Here is a 14077-nt window from a genome sequence, read left to right on the forward strand (position 1 = left end):
CTCCCTCACACCTATGCTATTATACAGTATTATATAATTATAATATAAAATTCCTCATGTTGTCCTACACATTTATGTACATGCTATGATGTCCTACACCAATTTGCACTAATCTTTGCTATACATACTAGATGAGATGTCATAAAAGTATACAGATTTTATGCTAAAGGACAACTAATTCCTAAATACATTTTTTTAAATAAAATACTGAAAGTACTGCGAACATTCACAAATAAATATGTAAAAGTACCCATACCATTCCATATTTAAAACTATGGGGCCAATTTAACTGCGATGTGTCGTCACTCATCATTGCAATGTCAGTCTGTGCACATTTCCGGGTACTACGCTGTAAAACACTGCGGATCTGAGATATGTGATCGCTGCGGAATACTCACCAAACTATTGCAGAGGCAGACAACTGTATCAGCCCCTATATTTGTAGTGCAGCCACATGCAAGCAATTCTTCTCAATTAGTCATTATCCGTAAGGAAGGTGTCTAAATGTGGCTGATTGCTGGACCCTTCAATGGGATTATTGAAATACCTTCCTTCGGGATTACAACTTTATCTCTATCTTTATATTAAGTATTTGCCATTCTAAAACGTCTACATAAATTTGTAAGTATGTATAATATATATATATATATATATATAAAACTATCTAAACTCCCATTTCACTTAACGCTTGGAACAAAAGGCAAACAATAGAGAAATCAGTATAAGATTAATCAGAGCAGTTTCACACAAAGAACACATTGTGAAGATTGGCCATTGGGGATTATTATCATTATCGTTTATTTATAAAGGGCGACAAAGGGACTGCAGCGCTGTACATAGAGGATACAGTAAAACAGTACAAGGCAATACAGGCTATTACAATAAAGGCAAAAACAGTACACTACAAAATAGGAAAACAGTATAGGATACCACAAACCTGTAGTCAAAACCAGTATGGAAAGAAGTGCACAGCGGGGACTAGTCCTTTACAAAAACTAGAGATGGGGGAGTAAAATAGCAAAATCCGAGCCTGTACCTGGGAGAGTGGGCGCAGCAAACAGGATCAGAGCCACTGGTTGAGGACAGAAGGGAAGACACATGTGATTTGGTGGATTAAGTAATGAGAGGAGAACACAAGGGAAGTGGTCCATGATCGTGGGAGCTTACAGTCTACAGAATATTTATATGCTCATAACTTTTTTTTATTCATATCAGTAAATCCAGGACTTTTTGCCCAGTATTGATACCAATTATGTGAATGATCTATCAAGCCTGGTTTAATCTGGTGATGTTAGATGGGTTTATCCATTTTGATTAATTAGATGATCTAATTATATTGTGCTATTTTGCTCCCCCATCTCTAGTTTTTGTAAAGCACTAGTCCCCGCTGTGCACTTCTTGTACTGTTTTACTGTATTCTCTATGTACAGCGCTGCAGACCCTTTATTGCGCTTTATAAATAAACGATAATAATAATAATCCCCAATGGCCACCCTTCACAATGTGTTCCTTATTTGTTTATATTTACTCGTTAGCACAATTTGTTCCTTATTTGATTAATATTTGGACTATATTTCTATTTTACCTGTTTTGAGCAGTCATCTCTCTTGGTTTATAAAAAATCATGTCCTTCTTTGACCCAAGGAAATGGTGGGAATGATTCAGCTAGTTTCAGTAACATAAATGTGAATACTGCAAGGCACAATCTATGGTTTGTGATTGTTTAATAATTCTGCAAGTCACACATTAAGGGGAATATGCAATTGGCCGCGTTACTTTTAAAAGTAACGCGGCCTGCGCATTATTACCGTTACTGTGCATAATTACCGTTACTGCGGTGATAGTGCGCATAATTACCGTTACTGCGGTGATAGTGCGCATAATTACCGTTACTGCGGTGATAGTGCGCATAATTACCGTTACTGCGGTGATAGTGCGCATAATTACCGTTACTGCGGTGATAGTGCGGATAATTACCGTTATTGTGGTGATAGTGCGCATAATTACCGTTACTGCGGTGATAGTGCGCATAATTACCGTTACTGCGGTGATAGTGCGCATAATTACCGTTACTGCGGTGATAGTGCGCATAATTACCGTTATTACGGTAGTTTTAACGCCGGCTTTTTGCTTGCAGCTCCCTCAGCTACGAGAAGAAAGTCAGGTTAATATTATCGTAATAACGGTAATAACAAACGCTGCGGTACTTCAGGGAGAATTGAATTCCCCCCTAAGGCTGCATAACGTAGAATGTAATAATAACTTGTCTGCATATCGAGCTTTACTTCTAGTACGAGAAGAGTAAGAGGCGCTCCACCTTCTATAACTTATTTGTGCTATTTACAGCAGTGATTTACCTTAATACACAGTAGCCTGTTGTCTCACATTTACATTGAGCAAATAATCTAACCTAGCCCATTCCTCATCTGTATGTACAAATTGCAGGTTTAACTCTTTTCACACGCAAACGTTTCATAGGGAACAACACAGAGTGTCCGAAAAGCAGCATCTTCACTGACAGCACAATGTGATTCAATATGGCACGAACAGTCCACGGAGACACGTCTGAGTGTTTACAGAAATCTCTGCTCATTTTCCATCGTGTCCCATAGACATGCGAGGGAAAATTAGCTTCACTGTATTAGCTGGCACAAGCAGCTAATTGAATCTGATCCTAGAATCCATCATAATATACTATAAAAGACTATGTTGAAATACCAGCAGCAAACACTGAAATATCCACCCATTTCACCACGATAAATATTACTATTGCATTATGAAAGCCCTGGACTTGTAATGCTAACAAGGGTTGAATTGTTGCCTCCAGCACAAAGGATATCAGAAAAAGATCATTATACAGGTTGCATTTCAGTGAGATAATAAAAGGGTCCATTGTCTGAAGTTATCAATGAATAGGTAAGGATAGCAATTATTTCAGTGCATGAATCAAAGTCATTGAAGCTCTACAGTTTTCCTTACTGATCAAATTAAGAATAAATAAAATGCAGACAGTTTTACATGAAAAAGCTTTTTCACCTTGAGATGACTTTAATTATTGGTTTATACATGTCATCCTACAACTTTTATAAGTGACATTGTTTCATCTTTATGCCTTTGGCCATGTTTTTAAGTCAGCAGGTGGAATTGTTAGTTTTCTATCAGCCTTAAGCAGAGATGCCCAAACCTAGTCCTCAAAAGCTACCAATAGGCCATGTTTTCAGGATTTCTGTTTGCAGAAAAAGGAGGGATAATTACTGACCCAGAAAAATAGCTCAACACTCCTGTGAATCATTAAAGAAATCCTGAAAACATGAACTCTTCATAGCTCTTGATGCCTGGGTTTGAGCACCTCTGACCTACATACAGTAAGACACAAAGCTCGGTGGATATAAATGAATACAATGCAGCTGCATAGTGGAGCTGTGTCAAACAAAACAAAACAAAACAACAAAGATTAACTCTGCCAGCGCATACACGGCATAGAAGCAAATTTAATAAAAAATGCAGGTGTTCTTGTACAATCCAATAAACTCAACTGAAGGTGGAAAATCCCTTTAAGGTAAATCACTTCAAATCAGGGATAATGGAGTGTAAACATCCCAGATCATAGAGTGCTTTAGAATTAACATCATTATTCTTTATTTAAACCAAACTGACCTGTGATTGAAGTAGAAATTTAGAAGTGGCGGTATTGAAAATATAAGTCAATGGAATTTAATAGTTTGAAGGCAGTATGAGGGGTGGCGTATGGCATACCACCGTATACCCCCCATTTTAACCACTGGCACTGACATATTACGCAGCACTGTACAGAAAATGAATTAATTTACATTGGATTCCTGCCTCAGTAGGGCTTGGTCTCATTTCCGTACAACAGGTATATACATGCACATACTAGAGCTAGGTGTTATGTCATAGGAAGCCTATAAGCCTGCCAGTAGTTTTTGGACTGTGGTAAGCAAGCAGGAATACCCAGACACAACCAGAGAAACAGCACAGGAAGAACATACAGACTGGAATTGAATCCAAGACCCCAGTTCTGCAAGGAAAGTCATACTAACCTCTGTGCCCCTATTCCACTCTGATAATCAGCTTTAATTATAATTTTCCCTTCCAGTCACTGTATTTGCTCTTACTGTCAGCACAATGCTACGTTACCTGTATTAGTATACATACCATTTAAAGAGCAGTGTCTTGGAAGACTCGGAGTCACCTTGGCTGTACTGAATTATTGCCATTGCTGTGAGGATATGTGCTTTCTCCTGCTCGGTTTTGGAAACAGATAAGGCCGTCTTGTAAACTAATCACATGTAAGTAAACAGAATGAGAAAAGATGCATTTAACAAAGTGTTGCTTCTATTCCTGCTTAGCTTCTAATTAAGAGACAAATTTAAACAAAAGCTAATTAATTGAAACTACTCTTAGGCACAGACACAGGCACCAAAGCTTTAAAGAGAGGGAGATGGGAAATTAAAGCAAATAGATGTTCTGGAAACCTTATACAAGCGGAAAAATGTCCAGCACTTCAATTGTTGGGATATTTATAAATCTTTAATGAAAAGGACCAGAACTATAGGCATATTGTTTCTTCATATAACCTAATTATCTAGACAACTAATAAAAGAACACCCTGAGAAACATTGTCTCCATTAACATGGGACGAATTCTACTACATTAGTGCACATAGCTGCATGCACGGCCACTATATTGCTGATCAATCGTTGGTCCTGACAGTAAAGATATGAATAAGATCTATTTATTTTGTATTTGTACCATTCAACAATAACTCTGCAAGCACATGCAAAATTAACCTTACCAAATTTTTTTTTTAGTTTTTTTATTGGTCAAACCACAATCAGGCTGCAGAGAATCCGGTAGTCTTAAATTTGATCCTGGGAACTAATGTTAAGTTTGTTATCTCCTGCTGGTGAAGTCTGAACTTATTTACAAATAGCCAATCTCCTATTATGTTTGAAACATTAACTTTTTTTGTTTTGGCTTCTATATGCCTATTATTAGCCAGCTACAAATTGGATATATGGTTATACGCTTACCTTGTGTTTTTTGTGGACTCCGCTTGCTACAGTTAAGTGCCTTCAAAATAGGTCTATGACCTTAAGATCTCACCTCCATTGGAGTGCATTGTGTACATACCCACTTGGAATTAACACAAGCACTTGGACCAACTTTGAATGGACCACAGACATGAACAGAGCTCCCCAGAATTGTTCATTTAAATTTTAACCCAGATCAATAGATATTAAGAGAATTCCCTTCAGAGTACATCGAGACAAGACGAAAGAAATACTTTTTAGTATTTATAATAAAGGGATGACCAAGGTTATCATGGAGTAACTTACAACTGTGTTTGCGTTTTATTTACATTTTATACTATATCTGTATAATCGGCAGGGGATTGGATTGGATTTATGGCCCCCTTAACATTATACTGGGATCTCTAAGGTCATAAAGTTGGCATTTCTGGGATCTCAATATTCCTATTTATCCCAGTACCCCCAGCCCAGGGGTGCCAGAAAGATCCCCAGCTCCAATAAAATAGACTACAACTCCATGCTGATTAGCCTGAATCAGAGAATCTGCTATGACAGTGGGACCCCATGCTGTGAGTTTCCTTGTTAATAGTGGGAACCAGCCCAATTCTAGTCATTTCAATAGCTCATTCATTTCATGGGGCTTTTAAACATTGTAAACTTTGAAATAAATGGGAAAAGCACCATGCCACTTGCGTTCTGGATGTATTTGCAAAGGCATCCAACGATTATCAACTGCGGTTATACTGCATGAGAACTGCATATTGGATGCACTTTTGGACATGTTACACTTCAGTGTTTTATTGTAAATCAACACTGTATTGTGTAATCCTTGAATATGTGTGTGACTGGTGCTCACCAAAGATGAATTCATGCTGTAAGGTACAGTTTGAGACAATTTTTGATATTCAGTGAACAGTTCTATTTTTGGCAAATTTATTTAAGAATCTGGTACTACTGTGAAAAACATTGTTAAAAAAACATTTTAAAGGTATAAGAATTGTTTCATATAGTTTAGCATTTTCTATATTAATTTAACAGACTTTCTTACAATTTAACTCTTTCATAGTAGAATATTGCTGAATAGAATCAATCAACTATTGTGCTGGTTTCAGCACGGAGATGTGGTCTATTTGCTAAGTAATGACTGCTTTGGAAATAAATCAGTGATAACATAGTATTAATTTCTATGGTGTTAAATGCCAGGCGAATACACATGGCTGAGTAGTAAAATAAACAGTATTAGCCCTTACTGTATTTCCATACTCATAATTGACACAGAGTAACTTACAAGAGAAGTTGGAAACCACCACACTTGCTTTGAGCTTTGGCACAGCCTGCAGGGACGTACTGTCTAAACTTGCCTTACAAACATTAAGTGTCAAGCAAACTACAATTGCTGAGGATTTTTAAGTGTTTTAAACACTAGTATAACTATTCCAAAAGATTGTGGTTCTCTGTAAAGATGATATAAAAGTCGATTAAAACATGCAGTATGTAAGGTAAATAAAGCAGAAGCAGACTATAAACAATTCTTACATAAGCAATGTTCAAACATAAGGAAAAAGATTACCTTTCATGCTCTCTTGCAAAAGTCCTTTCTTGAAGTAGGCAAGAGCCAGCCCAGTGAGGCCATCAAACTCTGTAAGAGGGGTGGACGTGTAGGCTTGGATGGCCTCGTCATATTGACCTACAGCACTGAGGAATAAGAAATTCACTTTGATGTTACGAGCTGTGTGCATTTCAAACAGCAAAAGTCAATGCAACACACACACTTTAATAACATTAACATCAGACTCCATCTCTAAATATTGGCACTTAATTACTAATTATAAACATTTAATTTCAAAATCGTTAAGAGAAAGAAAAGATGAACATAAATAATAATCATTCCTATGTGGTGGAAGCTAACAAAGCTCAATAAATAAATCGAAAAAAAACACAAATATGCAAAGTCTGATAATATCTTCTAAGCATCTTTGGAATAAACACATTAACATGTTCTTACTAAAAAATAACAGGGCTCATCCAGACATTTCTTCACAAACTACATTGTCTTTCAAATGAAAAATGACAGCAAGTAAAATATCACCAGCTGGAGATCCATGCATTGATTTGTTCTATTGAGAAATAAGATACATATCTGGTACGAAAGAATTCTACCTTCTTCAGTGAAACGATGCAAGTTTTCTTATTATAAAACAATCAGCTTTAATTTTGGCATGTTATCTGATAAAAAATGGGTAATTCACTAAATAATTCTTAAAAAATTTCAATGGATACTATAAAAGCAATAATACTACAATAGTCAATTGACAATTAGAGCACAAGGGCGGATATTAAACATGAAAGAATTGCTATTTCTTTGCACACTGATCAGAAGTTTGTATTCCTCACGAGTCCAAACACCCTGAAACCAGTGTTGGGGTACCACAAGCAAGCTAATAGGGACCACACCAGTCCCTGTAGCAAGAGGATCTTGTCATTTGGTAAGAACACTCTATGCTGTTGGGATCATTCTCTGTGATGGGCTTAGGTTGGACTTTTTTAACTTTATAATCCAACCTGCAATTGTTACACCCGGATCATGACCTGAACATGGAACTGAAGCAATGCCCGGTAAATCACCTTGATGAGCAGATCGTCGAGGTACAGAATGGTCCTCACCCCTCTGGATCTGAGAAGGGCAGCCATCACTGCCCTGATCTTGGTGAATACGCTCGGTGCAGTGGACAGGTCCTGAAACTGATGGTTATTTTAAACATGAAATCTGAGAAGGCATTCATGACCTTCCCAAAGTGCAACATGTAGGTACGCATCCTTCATGTCCATGGACACCATGAATCTGTTCTTTTCCATGCTGTGGATGACCGACCTTAGGGACTATATCCTGCACCTGTCCACTCTTACCTGCACGTTTAGAGGTTTCAGGTTCAGAATAGGTCAGCAGGAACAGTCTGGCTTCTGGACCAGGAAGAGGTTTGAGCAAAACTCAAAACATTTTTCTTTTAAGGGAATAGGAATAACTACCACTACCGAAATGGAATCCCCATTATTCTATAACCCCACAAGGGAAAGGGTAAAGGGCCTGCAGTCTGTGGGAAAGGGTGCTGAAGGGATCTCACCTCCCTCCCAGTGCTCAGCACCAAGATGGCTACCATGAGTGTCTGTTAGTAAGAGTAGCCCCCATGTGACCCCCACCTGAAAACCATATTAAATAGAGAACAAGATGCCCACCCTCAAGCCCTTCCCGCCTGGTCTCTTTGACAGGGACTTTGACCGCCACTATTTACTCATCCCGCTGGGATCCAGGAGAAGTGGGAGATCACACTTACTTTTGTTGTCGCTTCTCGGGTGTGTAGTCCGGTGCCCCTACCTAAGGCGGAGGAGGGCTGGATGCACATGCAGCACCTCCACAGTTCGTTCATGGCATCCTCAGTGGTGGCTGAGGGATGCCTTTCATAGAAGAAGTAGAATGTAGTGTAAGTTCTGAGGCTGCCATAGGCAGACATTAAAACTTGACCAGCTCCGGCGGGTGCACAAAAAGACTGAGGACTCGAAGGCATCCAATGGGCTTTAAAGGGGGAGGAGCTGAAATTTAGCACAAAATTTGAATGTGCGCAATGTCCCGGCTTCCACACTCTATATCCAGTGTTCCATTAGGATGATAGAGAAATAATAATGTGAAGACCTAAGTAATATAATGAAGCATAAGGTATATATGTTGTGCCGCTGGCTGTTTTTACTTTTCCCTGATGATAAAAGTTGAGGGAATAAACTTCCGATTTCTTTCACATCCCTAATCTATAACACAGAGGGGGATGAGGCATGAAAATGCTACTCCCTCTCTTACACCAATATTCTTTTTTTTTTTAACTGTATGAAATAATTTGTTACGGCCAATCTGCTCCTTAGTTCACTCCCCATTAACCCTACTTGCTTTATATGGTGCTGTAGAAACAAACTAAAGAAATCATTTTACCAAAGTGATCGTCCATAATCCAGAAGGGCCAGATTATAATGTTCTTTGTCTTCTTTATCTCGGAGAATCAAAACGGCTCTTAAAAACATAAATAGAAGGATTATTTATTAATTTATTTAAACAAAGCAACTATATTTAAATACCCTGACTATACCCAGCATATTGATTATGTCAACCAAGCTATATTATGTTTATGTATTACCTTTCATAAGCTTCCTTTGCCTGGTTCTTTAGTTTTAAATGTTCATTTAAATATCCCAACATTGTAAACATTGTTGAATCATTCTGAATCCGATCTGGTAAAAAGGAGGAAGAGCATACATTACACAATAAAAATCTATTTTCCTGTTTAGATCCTTAGTGAAAAGTTGACAGGAAGTCTGTGCAAAGGACAAATGATCATTCTCAATGTCTGAACATGATGTAACAATGTGGATATTGCTGCTGTGGAGATGGCAACAAATCAATAGATGGAAGAATACAGAACGGGATTTGTTTTTTTAAATATGAGGTTATTGAAATAGACAGTGGGAATCTGGACTTATGGGTGGCATGAGGTCTCTGATATCTTCAAATTTGTCATGTGATTTTATGAATGATGCCATTGGAGCTGCAGTCAATTAAGATTTGCGCACAAACATAATAAAAATCCAAGAACCTTAATTGTGCCATTAGCAAATTTTTTTATCTTTTTAGTTTCCTGTAGTCAAAGTAATAAATATTAGCATGAAATTTATTGTCATAACTACAGAAGTATTTGTTAAGGCAACAGGCCCGAAATCTATGGAAATATGTGAAATATACAACACTGATCTCGGAGAGGAAAAACACCACCTGAATGTCAAAATTCAAGGACTTCTGTGTGGAAATTGCTATGAAAATATATCTTTACCTCTATCTCAATAGTTGGTTAATGGAAACCTAAGACTAGACCACAGTCCTAAATTTATATTAATATGTCTTTAATACCCTGTGCCTAACACATCAATTACGCGCCAAGTACAAAAAAAAGTGTTACCTGCTTTTGTCTAGTTAAAAATAAAAGGTAACTGTAGATATTGTCAGAAATACACAAGAAATTCAGTAGTGTGATAATGGATAGGTAAATGAATCACCAAACCCCTAGCAGGGAAGTTGTACATTCTAACCATATGGTGATGAGACTTTGTATCCTTAGTGAGAGTATTTGTTAAAGGCAGTGCATACACAAACGTTTTCATTTTAGATAAATAGATTCAAGTTAAAACATTTTCGTAGCAAAGCATCACGGCCCACTGTAGTCCCTGCAATCTTGGGAAGTTTACAGTCAACGTATCAAGTCGATTTTTCTATATCCCTGTTAAAATATTATTGACAGGTATTTTTATGAAGACTTTTTTTTCTTTTAAATTACTCTATCTTTTGTCTAGACCAGTGATGGCTAACCTGTGACACTCCAGGTGTTGTGAAACTACAAGCCCCAGCTTGCTTTGCCAGTAGATAACTAGCTGATAGCTGGCAAAGCATGATGGGGCTTGTAGTTTTAGAACACCTGGAGTGTCACAGGTTAGCCATCACTGGTCTAGACGAATCTTTCTGAAATATTATAAATAAAAAAAAAAATCAACCTGACCCCAAATTTGATGCAGGAGTTATTGACTGGAGAAAATAGGGACTAAAATGGAATTACGGGTCTACACTCTCATTCTAATCCATGTGTCATTCTCACTGAGCAATATAAACACCACAAAAATGACATGACATCAAATGGATAATAAGCTGATAATATAATCATGTGTATAATGATAATGAATTGTAATTAGAAATATAGTCTATCCAAGTGGCCCCAGCTTGGTTTTGTCCTAAATTAGTAATAAATCAAGGATGGGTATTAATAAACAGTCAAATTAGTAAGAGGGTCCTGCTAGTAAGCTCATTTTCTGACATTTGTTCTACTAATAAGTGTTTATAAAGTTTATATATAAATATGAGTGTTTTTCACTTTGACAAATTTTATTTAATTTATTTTCTCTTCCCCATATAGACACTTTTGTTCTTTATATTTTCATAACTTTTTATTTAACTACCATATGTTTACATGCGATAATGCAAGCTCATATGTTAAGCTTATGTTAGAGCATTTTAGTAGAATGCTTGAACTAAGGGCACTGTTTGGACAGCCTATTTGTGTTTTACTAGATCCAGGGACTCTTCCACCTCTATAAAGACCCCAGTAAAATCATCAAGAGGAAGTAGGAGGTAAATAGCTGTGCAGTCACAATCTCCCTGCTAGGAAACACTGATTATGGTTTCCAGACTTGTACCCAGGAACCTGGGGCTGACAATGGTGGTCTGATTCATGAATAGGCTCTGCTTTAAGTAATATGCTACCCAGATTTAAAGATGAAGTAAATATCTGACCTGGTATGTTAAGCACTATGCACTAAGAGGCATAGTTATGTCCTCTTTTAGGGATAAGTTAAACATAAAGAGACACAAATTATCATAATTATAGTAATGTGAGTAGCAGCTGGAATCATGGGTAATAGGATATGTGTATATTTCATATAATATCTTAATATTATTGTTTGTGCAAACTGCACTTGTTCAGTGAGAGTACACACCCTACAAATGAGCATAATGAACCACCTAGTAATACTCACAGCTAGTGCGTTAAGTGAAACTGCTTTGGTCATTTACCTGTATATTTGTGCAAAGCTAGGTGAGCTGCAGTGATGGCATTCATCTGTACAATGTTATAGCGGTAAAGCTCTGTGTTTCTATTGCTTTTATCCTGGAGGGTAGTACAGACCCAGTGAGCATATCCCTTTGCACCCTCTGCCTGTGAACGAAGGCACAACAAATCAATAAAAAAAGGAGTTAAAAAACATATATACATGATAAACAGGTCAGTCTTCAGGGAGAAAGGGCACAGACAGATGGGCAAATATATTTCTTCTATATTTTGTATGTTATGCAGATTCTTTGCTCGGCATCTACTTGGACACACACACACACTTTTTAATTTACACAGGATAGTCCTTATTTCCAGTGGTCAAAGGTGGCAACACCTCATGAGAAATGGTTGTGGCCTGGGTGGAAATGGTTTGTGGCGACATTTGGCCTGATTCTATTCTAGAATGCTGGGAGATATCCATTTGTCCATTGTATAGTCCTAACAACTGTCTGCACCAATCAATCCCTATTATCACCTTTTCCACAAGCCCTTCAACCTTCATACACCTTTTCAGTACCAAAGAACAATGATCAGATGCCCTTCCTAAACATATGTTCACCGCACCTCACACGGCAAACTAATCATGATCACTATCCTATTCCTTAAACAGGCTTTTCTTCTGAAATAAAATAAAAAATATCTAGTGAGGGGACTTACAAAATGCATATGTTTCTATAGCTTGGCAGATCTGTGCTTAAATCCTCCGAATTGTTTCCTAATAATATTGGGCTGTTTGATGCTAAGATAGGTCCAACAAACTGGGGGGAACATATACCTTTAGTTACCCCCTCTCCCTATGTTTGGAAACTGGGAACACAACTCTCACCCAAAAGCATAACTACTCCACCAACAACAAATCTGTGGTTAGAGACAGCAGCACAAAAAGAGAACTTCCTTATACAGTGAATGAGGTTTACTGCGGTACAGTGCGTGGAAATTATATCTTTGGAGTATATGTCCTAACAGCCAGACTACATTAACGATGTTGGCCTTTATGGCCATCCACATTCTATGTTTCTCCCTGACCTATAATTTTGTCTGGTTGACTAAGACAAAAACTGAGTATATATGTTCAACATGACCTAGGTCCATTAGGTGATGTCATAGGTGCTTTAAATGTTAGCACTTTCCATTTCTAGCTGGAGAAGTGTGTGTTTAAATTGGCTGTATTCCACCACAATTACAGTGGCGAATGCAGGATGCACATTTGCTAGAACCACAAGTGATCCTCAAGTATATATAAACACAGTGTTAGAAATAATTAGTTACAATCATTCGCTAGCAGAAAAGAAACACACCTCATATTTAGCACACATACAAATAATGTTATAAACTAAATACAAACAATAAGGAGACACAAAATGGATGTTAAGGGGGAGATTCAATTAGCCTGATGGTCGCTGAGACACTTTTGCGCAAGTTTTCTTTAGTGAAATAGAGGTGCAAGCAAAAATGAGTGTATATTTTTAACATACTACCGGTAAAAATGCGCAGCCGCGATTTCCTCCCCCACAAATAGCCCATAAAATGAACGCTTCATAAACACTAGCAATGACTTACATGCATACTGAGCTCAGTGGTGTGTCTGAAGAGATCCATGGTTTCATAGCTTCCAACAGCTTCTGCAATCAATGCCTATAAAAGCGACACATTAAAAGTAGGTATTTTTATACTGAAGTGTTATTAAGTAAAACTCACTCACAGATGCAGTTGTTGCAAAGGTGTTATTCTTACAGTACTTTTTGCAGAAAAAGCAACATTAAAAATGTATATATAACTGAAGAAAATGTTTACAGATTTCTCAGCTTATATACAGTGTTCAAAATCATTATTAACATTATTATTTCACCCTGTGTACAAACTTCTTCACAGTAGTGATGTCAAGTTTGAAAATTACAATTATATTGTGCAGTTAAAAAAAAGCTTCTGTCCCCTCACTGCCAAACAGCAAACTTTGCAGTGGTATCAATGGAATCAAGTCAAAGTGGACCCACCTGACCAATCCAGCATCTCACATACGATGGGTCAAGGGACTGAGCTACTTTGAAAGCCTGATGACTTAGCTGGAAAAAAATAAATAAAACAGTATATGTTATAGGCAACAAGGCTAAACTTCTCCCCCTTCCCACCGAAAAAAGTCCAACACATTTTTATTTATGCTAGCAATGTTAATAGAGAGGAAGTTAAATCGCTGTCAATTTAATCTCAAAGAGGGACAAACAAACATTTTGTCACCTTATAAATGGCAACCAGGTTAATTCCCTGGATAAATTACGCCGATAATGCATTCTTAAAAATTAAAATCACTTCTTCTAAGAAAAAGCATCA

The 14077-nt window shown here is 37.4% G+C and overlaps 1 protein-coding gene across 2 annotated transcripts in view; it reads right to left on the reverse strand.

The window, feature by feature from the left end:
- SKIC3 (SKI3 subunit of superkiller complex) overlaps positions 1-14077 on the reverse strand; it is a 124689-nt gene that overhangs the window by 38619 nt on the left and 71993 nt on the right. For both annotated transcript variants that reach the window (XM_075181094.1, XM_075181103.1), the window contains exons 24-30: positions 13744-13812; positions 13310-13384; positions 11713-11854; positions 9236-9329; positions 9034-9111; positions 6625-6749; positions 4177-4300 (exon numbers count right to left, since the gene is read on the reverse strand). In XM_075181094.1, the coding sequence (XP_075037195.1) occupies positions 4177-4300; positions 6625-6749; positions 9034-9111; positions 9236-9329; positions 11713-11854; positions 13310-13384; positions 13744-13812 (707 nt within the window). The remainder of the gene's footprint in view (positions 1-4176; positions 4301-6624; positions 6750-9033; positions 9112-9235; positions 9330-11712; positions 11855-13309; positions 13385-13743; positions 13813-14077) is intronic.

Source organism: Mixophyes fleayi, chromosome 1, assembly GCF_038048845.1.
Source record: "Mixophyes fleayi isolate aMixFle1 chromosome 1, aMixFle1.hap1, whole genome shotgun sequence".
Lineage (NCBI taxonomy): Eukaryota > Metazoa > Chordata > Amphibia > Anura > Limnodynastidae > Mixophyes > Mixophyes fleayi.